This window comes from Zingiber officinale, chromosome 7A (genome assembly GCF_018446385.1).
Source record: "Zingiber officinale cultivar Zhangliang chromosome 7A, Zo_v1.1, whole genome shotgun sequence".
Lineage (NCBI taxonomy): Eukaryota > Viridiplantae > Streptophyta > Magnoliopsida > Zingiberales > Zingiberaceae > Zingiber > Zingiber officinale.
In genome coordinates, this window is record NC_055998.1 from 91,901,565 (window position 1) to 91,910,303 (window position 8,739).

The window sequence follows — 8,739 nt, forward strand, 5'->3', positions numbered from 1 at the left end:
AACTAAGTTCATGCCAAACTTGAACTAAGTTCAAGTCAAGCTTGAATCAAGTTTAAGTCAAGCTTGAATTGAGAGCTCGATACCATCTAAACGAACAAAGCTCAAGACAAACTCTAAACAAACTCAAAATAATAAAATTAAACTAAGTTAAGTTTGAACAATCATTTCAAAGGCTTAGTTCATTTTAAGCTCAGCTTAGTTAAATTATCAAATAAAGATTGAATACCCCAAAGCTCGGCTTACCTTGTTTACTGTCCTAATTTCAATATTGTTATAGTAATAACGTGCAGAAGTTATTCGATAGTTATTAAAATGTAAAAAATTAATTATTTAATTTTAATTAAAGTTATTATATTTATATATATATATATTATATTATATTAAAATATTTTTTATTATCAAAATTATTTAAATTTTATTAAAATGGTTATACAAATGATTAAAGATGCTTTTTGATGATTTATAAAATTTGGACGTCGCCCTTTTTAATATATAAGGCGTAGTTCGATTGATTCTAAGCAATAAATAACAAAACTAATAATTTTGCAAGTGCATATCTATATCCATCTAACAAGCATTAAACGATTGAAAACTATGTCTACCTAATCCTGCCATAAAAACGCAAAAGTTTAAAGTCACTTCATTTCTCAACTAATCTGATTTGAACTTGTCCATTCTCTCAATAGTCAGCTTTACTTTACGCTTATCTTAAGTGTTTTTCATAATCCGTCTTAGATTATGTAAAGAAAAAAAAAATAATAGAATCAATTTATAATGGATTATCAAATACCTAGAATACAAAGAGTCAAAAATTAATTCCGGTAGTATATCCACTTAGGCAACGTAGGAACTACTTCCACCTTTGACATGGAGTGTTGTCTGAAAGGCTAATAAGGAAAAATTATCCATCTCTCTAGAATTAGTAGGAAAAAATCAGCGCACTGAAATAGTTTACTAGTATTCGAGTCAAACCTGTTTCAATCAAGCCGACTTTAAGCTTCATCTCACTTCAATCCATGGCGGCTCCTCTTCATCGTCTTCTGATTCAATTCTAGTTTGATGGAGGCACGGCGAGCGAAGGCCGTTGCGGCGGCCACCGTCCTCTCTCTGTTGGTGCCCCTTCTTGTCCTCTTGTTCCGCTTCGGTCACACCGTCGCCTTCTTCGTCGTCCTCGCCGTGGCCTTCGTCGCCGTACTCGGCGTCCTCGCTTGGGTCCTCTCGCTCTACACCGATCTCTCCCACCGCCAGCTCTCCCTCGCCCGCCGCTCCGTCTCCGACCGCGAGGAGCACCGCGTCGAGTATAGTTTCCTCCGCAAGGTCGCCGGCCTCCCCATCAAGTTCCGCCTCGAATCCCTCGCCGCCGCCACCGACGGCTTCCGCTGTCTCCTTGGCCGCGGCTCGTCCGCCTCCGTCTTCCGCGGCGTCCTCGACGACGGCACCGCCGTCGCGGTCAAGCGCATCGACGCGATTGCGGAGCGCGGGGACAAAGAGTTCCGCACCGAGGTCGCCGCCATCGCCAGCATCCACCACCGCAACCTCGTCCGCCTCCTCGGGTACTGCGTCACGCCCGGTCCCCGATTCCTCGTCTACGAGTTCGTCGCCAACGGATCGCTAGATCGGTGGATTTTCCCCTCCCGCGACGCCGCCGCCGACGCGGCCAACGGCCGCTGCCTCCCATGGCCGATGCGCCATCGCGTGGCCATCGACGTGGCCAAAGCCCTAAGCTACCTCCACCACGACTGCCGCGCGCGCGTCCTCCACCTCGACGTTAAGCCGGAGAACATCCTACTCGACGAGGGCTTCCGTGCCCTAGTCGCCGATTTCGGCCTTTCGAAATTGATGGGCAAGGACGAGAGCCGCGTGGTGACCACCGTCCGCGGCACCCGCGGCTACCTCGCCCCCGAGTGGCTCATCGGCTCCGGCGTGACCGACAAATCCGACATCTACAGCTACGGAATGGTGCTGCTAGAGATTGTCGGCGGCCGTCGAGCCATCCAGGTGACGGAGGATAAGAAATGGTCTTACTTCCCCAAGATCGTGCACGAGAAGGCTTGGCAGGGGAAAGCGCTGGAGGTGCTCGACGAAAGGCTTAATAGAGAGGGGGAGTCGCCGCCGGAGGCGGAGCTGCGGACGATGGTCCACGTCGCACTGTGGTGCATCCGGGACAAGGCGGAGGAGCGGCCGAGCATGGCGCGGGTGGTGGACATGCTCGAGGGGCGTATCGACGTCGACGAACCACCGCCACAGAGCGAGATGCTGATCTACAACATCTTGGAGCACAGCGTGCTCGACGCAGAGGCTACCGACGACAGACGCGCCGCCGCTGCCGCCGCCGGACTGCTGGATCTGGGGCCGCCGTCGTCGGCCCCGGGCTCCATCGAAGTCTCTTTGTCCGGTCGATAGCAACGCTGCTCCCACTTGCCGATCTATCTCAAATTTTGATTTATTATTTTTTTTTCTAAAATTTCATGTTTAAACAAATTCTTATTTCGTCATGGTTTGACAGTTTTGGTAACTTCATATATTTATTTATTTATTATTACTATTATTATTATTATAATAGAATACGGGTAGGTAAAAACATTTAAATAATAATATACCCTTCTTAAAAAAAAAAAATGAGTATCACAATCGATTTGATCTTACAAAACATTTTATGAATCTAATATCTTACGGTTACACACTCTATTTAATATTTTTTTATAAATATATCATAATTATGAATAGAATCATTAGTATATTGATGATAATTTGATATTTTGTTACACTCTAATCGAATCATGAGTATATTGATGATAATTTGATATTTTGTTACACTCGAATTTTTTTCTTTTACCAAAATATATTAATTAACTAGGTAGTAGATCATGCAGAATTAATGGTTCAACAAGGTTGATTATTAATAGTTAAAAAATATCTATCTTTAATCTCAACTTCAAATGTAATTATGATTTCATTAGATTGGGTTCACAATTTATTATTAGGGCCAGCAAGATGTATAAAAAAATTCGTATAATTCCCCTGATTCACCTTCTTAATTAATATCTCACGTTCTTAATTCTCCTGATTCATTTTGGACGCATTTTTTATAATAAAAATTATCCCAAGATAAAAGGAACATTTTATCCTAAAGAAAGTGTGTAACGTAGGCATGTCCATCTACATCTTCCACTCATCCAAGGTAAGTCATTAAAATTAGTTAGTTACAAAGACTAATTAGTTACAAAGACTAAAAAAATCACATAAACTATATAAGAGTTTAGTCATAAAGACCATATCAGAACATCCAATTTATATTTAGAGAAAATGATTCGTGCGACAACAAGCACACTGAATGATAGTCACTAAAAAGATTGTTATATCTTACATAACCGCTCTCTGAGGGATCAATGCTAACAAAGTTGTTACACTTAGTCGTTCTCCCAAATGAATTAGAGGCACTCTCATAATGATACATAGTCTCTCTTCTATGTGGTACATATCTGTTATCCAAGAAACATCTAATCTCCTAGTGGCATACAACCATTATTTTAGAGATATCTATGTCTTACTATTTACCCAAATTAAATAATCTTCATTTACATCAATATGAACATATCTAATCCCTCATAATGACTATTATGTCAAGAGCATATTCTATATTTAATATTCATAATCATTTCTATACATAACAGAAATGGGTCGACCAGTGAATAACATCAAAAGATGCAAATCTATTTAATCTTCCTTTTTAGCTAGAATCTATTCATTCTAATCAACCGCTTTCCTAGTTATGCTCCATAGACTAAGTCATTCATAGTTATAGGATACATGCTAAAGTTCCAGTAACTGATTAAAACTTTAAGTAAATAACTAAATAGTCACTTAGGACAAAATTGAGATTAACTTATAATCTCAAAGGTTTCACATAGTAGAAAAATAGGGATCCATTCTCCTACTACGCTTATTGTCGCTATAGCATATGTGGTATGAATCACATGCTATAATGTTATTCTCTTTACTGAAAAGAGCGCATGTTTTCCTCAAATCTAACATTGTACAGATTTTGATCTAGACATACCTAATGTTTAATTTTGAATTCAATATATGAATTATAATCTGGCCTTCAACAAGTTCAGTAAATGGTGGGTTCATTTACTTCGATCATTATTAACACATAAATGATCTCATCTTGACACAATTATCAAGGTGACATTAACTTATGAATATGTCTCTATTTACAACTACATAAGATGTCTCATAAGTAACGGTCTTACCTCTATTTGTACCTAACAAATAGAGATGATTCTCAATGTGAGTGGATTAATCACAACTTGTCAACATGCTCACCGAGATCTTATATGAATTAACAAAAATAACATACACATTGAATAAATTATGGTAAATCACATAATTAAATCATAGTATCTGATTGTTATTATAATATTGTTATATTCTACGAAGTCCCAAAGACTTTACATGTTCTTTAAATGACTCTCTAGTAATTGACTTAGTAAAAGGATCTGCAAGCATAACACGTGTAGGGACATACTCAATGTTCCTGTTGGAAATCTGAGAAGATGGAGCTGCCGGAATGACGCATCTGGAATGTTGACCGTACCTCCATGATCCGGATGATGCGCTGTCTTCGGTGTTGACCAAGTCGTCAGAAGTCCTCTGGTCAACAATACTTGTATCCAGCGACCGGGTTACCCCGGTCCCTGGTACCCCGATGCTTGAGGTGGGTCCCATGAATATATAAGCAGTCGAATAATGATAGAGCAACTAAATAAATACAAGACGAGTACAGAGACATACCCTGACCCGTGGGGGGGGGGGGGGGGGCGCCCTCGGATGGATCGGTGAGCTGATCGCAGTGCTAATCGAGTCGTCACGGCTCTGATGGGTGGATGGATGTGAGTCAGCTGAGGAGCCGAATCTGAGGTCGGCGACATGGGATCCGATGCAGCAGGGATCCAAAGAGACGACACGTAGGTCGGACATGATAGCGGCTCGCAGGCCGGCACAAGGCACGTCGGCCGGATAATACCAGTAACTCACAAGCATAATAGCGGTGCGAATAGTGAAACACATCGGCTCGATGGTCGGAACCCCGTCTCGACTCGAAGGCCGGCGTGAACAAACAATATGAGCGTCGTCGGCCGCTGGAGGCGGCGGCGGTGGCCGCAGGAGGTGGTGGTAGTGACCGCAAGAGGTTGAGGCGGTGATGACAGCAGCCGATGGAGGTTGCAGCGACAGCGGTGAAGGCCGCTGGAGGTGGTCGATGGAGGTGGCCGCTGGAGGCTGTGGCGACGGTGACAACAGCTGATGGAGGCGCTTGTGACAGCAGCGATGACCGCTGGTAGCAAAGACGATCCTCCTAGGCGGCGTCGGCGGCGTGAGGCGCCGGCGACAGCGACGAGAGGCACTGAGGTCGGAGGAGAAGGGAGGAGGTGGCCCCGAAGATGGTCGTCGCCGGCGGATCTCTCTGACGGTAGCGACGAAGGACCAAGAAGAAGCCGGAACCCCTTCTTGTGGCGGCTGAGGTGGAACCCTGCCCGAAGAAGCTGTGGGATGATCGGTGGCCGGCTTGAAGGGGGGTTGGATAGACGGCGCCCCCAAATCGTTAGCTTCCTACACTATTAGCGCAGCGGAATACAAACAAACACAAATAGAAAGCTAAACACTAAATACAAGAATGGAAATGCAAACCGCTAACACGTTCGTTTACGTGGTTCGGAGATAACTTGCTCCTACTCCACGGCGTGTCCGTAAGGTGGACGATCCCTCAATCCGTCGGTGGATTAATCCCCGGCAAACTCCGGCTAGCTCAACCTCCTTGTGGGTGGAGAAACCTCACCACAACACTCACCAACAACACTTGGACACAAGGGAACCTTGAGCACTTTGGTGACTACTAATTAGGCTTTAACCAAGTCTAATTTCGTCACCTTGGCCGGCCATACCAAGCTCCTTCTTATAGAGCTTGGAACAAATCAGAACCTGATTTGCCCGTTACCAGTTGACTGGTATCAGCACCAGTCGACTGGTGCCAGCCCAACGGCTATCTCAACGGCTCTCTGCTACAGTGCATCAGTCGACTGGTCCATACACCAGTCGACTGCTACAGTACGCTACAGTACTGCTACAATGTCGCTACAGTAAAACCCTAAAACTAGGATTTTACTCCGAGTACAATCTCTCATGCACTCGTACCCTCGCGACTCATTTGACTCTTCTTTGCAGCCTTGACCTCTTGCCTTCAAGCCTACTTCCTTTGGCTCTCGTCCCTCGGATGCATCCAAGCCCGCGGCTCGTCCCCAATGCCATCCTTCGCGTATGCCTTGAAGTCGCTTCCCTCGGCCCTTGTCCTCGCTGCCTTGTCCATGGTCCCTTGGATGCTCCATCCTTCACCGGACCTGAAGCTGTCAACCTGAGTCACATGTGTCACCTACAGTCCTGCACAACTCAAGTACACATATCAAATAACAAGGGTAAACCTAACTTAAACCCTTTGCCCAAACACCAAAACACATGGTCCCGCGAACCATTGGGATTGCTCCAACAATCTCCCCCTTTTTTGGTGTTTGGCAATACGTTTAAGTTAGGGAAAACAAATATCAAATAAACATGCTAATACAATGGACTTACGATGCCAAGGCTACACACTTGGACTTACTCCGCCGAATGGACTTACGATGCCAAGGCTACACACTTGGACTTATAATGCCGAATGGACTTACGTTGCCAAGGCTACACACTTGGCAACCGCCGAAACAATGCACCAAGCATTGGAACCTATCACAAGGCTCCCCCTACACCTAAGCTCCCCATTGAGCTAGGATTTGCACACAGGGCTTTTTAAGAACCTATCCCAAGGCTCCCCCTACGCAAAGGCACTAAAGGTTTTCCCAACTAAACCTTAATTCTCCCCCTTTGCCTAACATCCAAAAAGTTTTCCAACAATATCCCAATTTGTTGAAAACTTATCATCCAAACTGACCTAAACTCATGTATTAATCCCCCTTGGATCCCATACATCTAGGCGAGTTGACATGGTCACAAACCAATGCTGAAAACAATTTCAGACTGGTATCAGTCGACTGCCCTAAGTGCCAGTCGACTGCCCCCTTCGACAGAACCTTACAGAAGCATTCTGTGGTCGAAAAACACTGTTATCAGTCGACTGGTATCGACAAAATGAGCTTACAGAGACATTCTGTGCTCAAAAACACTGTTACCAGTCGACTGGTATCTGTACCAGTCGACTGGTACCCTATTTCTGAAAAAATCAGCCTTTTCAGGCCAACTTCAGAAATGCACCAGTAATTCCCTAGACCTCCAAAAATTCCCAAATTTTGTGGAGAGGTCTATTGTACCCTTATCTACTTGGGAAAAATATATTAAAAAATATATCTATCACCAATCCCAAGATTGACACAAAATCCAAAACTAGCTAAATGGTTCAATTGAACCTTGACCTAAAATCCTAGTTTTGACTTCCTCTTGATGTATTTGCCCATACCAACCCACAATGCATCCCTAGCATTGGTTTATATGACATCTATACATCCAAAACCAATTATCATGCTATATGACCCTAAATGTCATATTTCTTGCATGAAACACAAACCATGTGTGCCAAATCCCTAGGTTTGAGACTCAAATCCATCTCCAAACCTTTTGGCACACTCCATGGCTCCTCTAGACTCCCAAGTAGTACCCTCCTGAGATCCATTGGCCATGAGTCCCAACTTGACTCTTTGAGCTCCCCCTAGAGCTCTTAGCCTTAGTCATCTTCTTAGATGCTTTCTCCACTATGGCTAAACCACAATGGTGCACCTTAGACACATCATCCTTGCCATAATCATATGCAACCCTAGCATATTTCTTCTCATTGGATTTAGATGATTCTCCCTTCCCCTTATCATGTGCCACCCTAGCACATGGTCTTCTTTTAACCTTGGAGGGACTAGATTGGTATCCCAAACCCGATCTATCATTATTGGGTCTTTGACTACCCAACACCATATTTAATCCCTTAGATCCAATAGTGAATTTCTTAAGGAATTTCTCTAAACCATTAAGCTTTGCCTTTAAAGCTTGATTCTCCCTTTCTAGGTTCCTAAACCTAGAGTCAACATATCCACCATGGACATTCCTAGACCTACCCTTTCTAGGCATATGTCTCCCCTTCTTGGGATTAATGCCTTGGGTCTCCTTAGGTCTATCATTTCTAAATTTATCATGCATAGATTTCCTAGGGTTATGATCCACATTTACCCTACTCCTATCATGATATCTAAATCCAAAATTTTTCATTGCTACATAATGATAATCATTATTTCTCCTAGCATGCATGGGAACATAAGAATTTGAATTTGAATTACACTTTAAATTAGGGTATACCTCCCTTACCCTTGAAGCTCCCCCTTGACTCAAGCTCCTCTTCTTCTTCTCCCATTTCTTTAAATATGCAAGCTTCTTGATTTCTCTCTTCTTGGGGCATTTGGTGTGGTAGTGTTCCTTCTCCCCACACGTGAAGCATGTAATGCACATTCTCCTCCTTTGGGCTTCTTCATTCCTACAACCCATGTTAGTATTCAAAATAACTTGATTGAGTTTAAGAGTTACCTTCTTCTTACCCAATGGACACCTACTCTTGTAGTGTCCCTTCTCATTGCAACCGAAGCAAATGATGTGGTCCTTTGACTTTGCTTCGGTGGAGGTGCTCACTAGGTTGACCTCCAAGATCTCTTC

The 8,739-nt window shown here is 43.7% G+C and overlaps 1 protein-coding gene across 1 annotated transcript; it reads left to right on the forward strand.

The window, feature by feature from the left end:
- The first annotated feature begins 1,059 nt into the window (after positions 1-1,059).
- LOC121999526 (probable receptor-like protein kinase At5g20050) lies at positions 1,060-2,403 on the forward strand. Its single transcript, XM_042554195.1, has one exon. It carries the CDS (start codon positions 1,060-1,062, stop codon positions 2,401-2,403), a length of 1,344 nt encoding a protein of 447 aa, XP_042410129.1.
- The last annotated feature ends 6,336 nt before the right edge of the window (positions 2,404-8,739 follow it).

Coding starts and splice junctions, on each gene's coding strand:
- LOC121999526 (XM_042554195.1), top strand. CDS start 1,060: ATGGAGGCACGGCGAGCGAAGGCCGTTGCGGCGGCCACCGTCCTCTCT.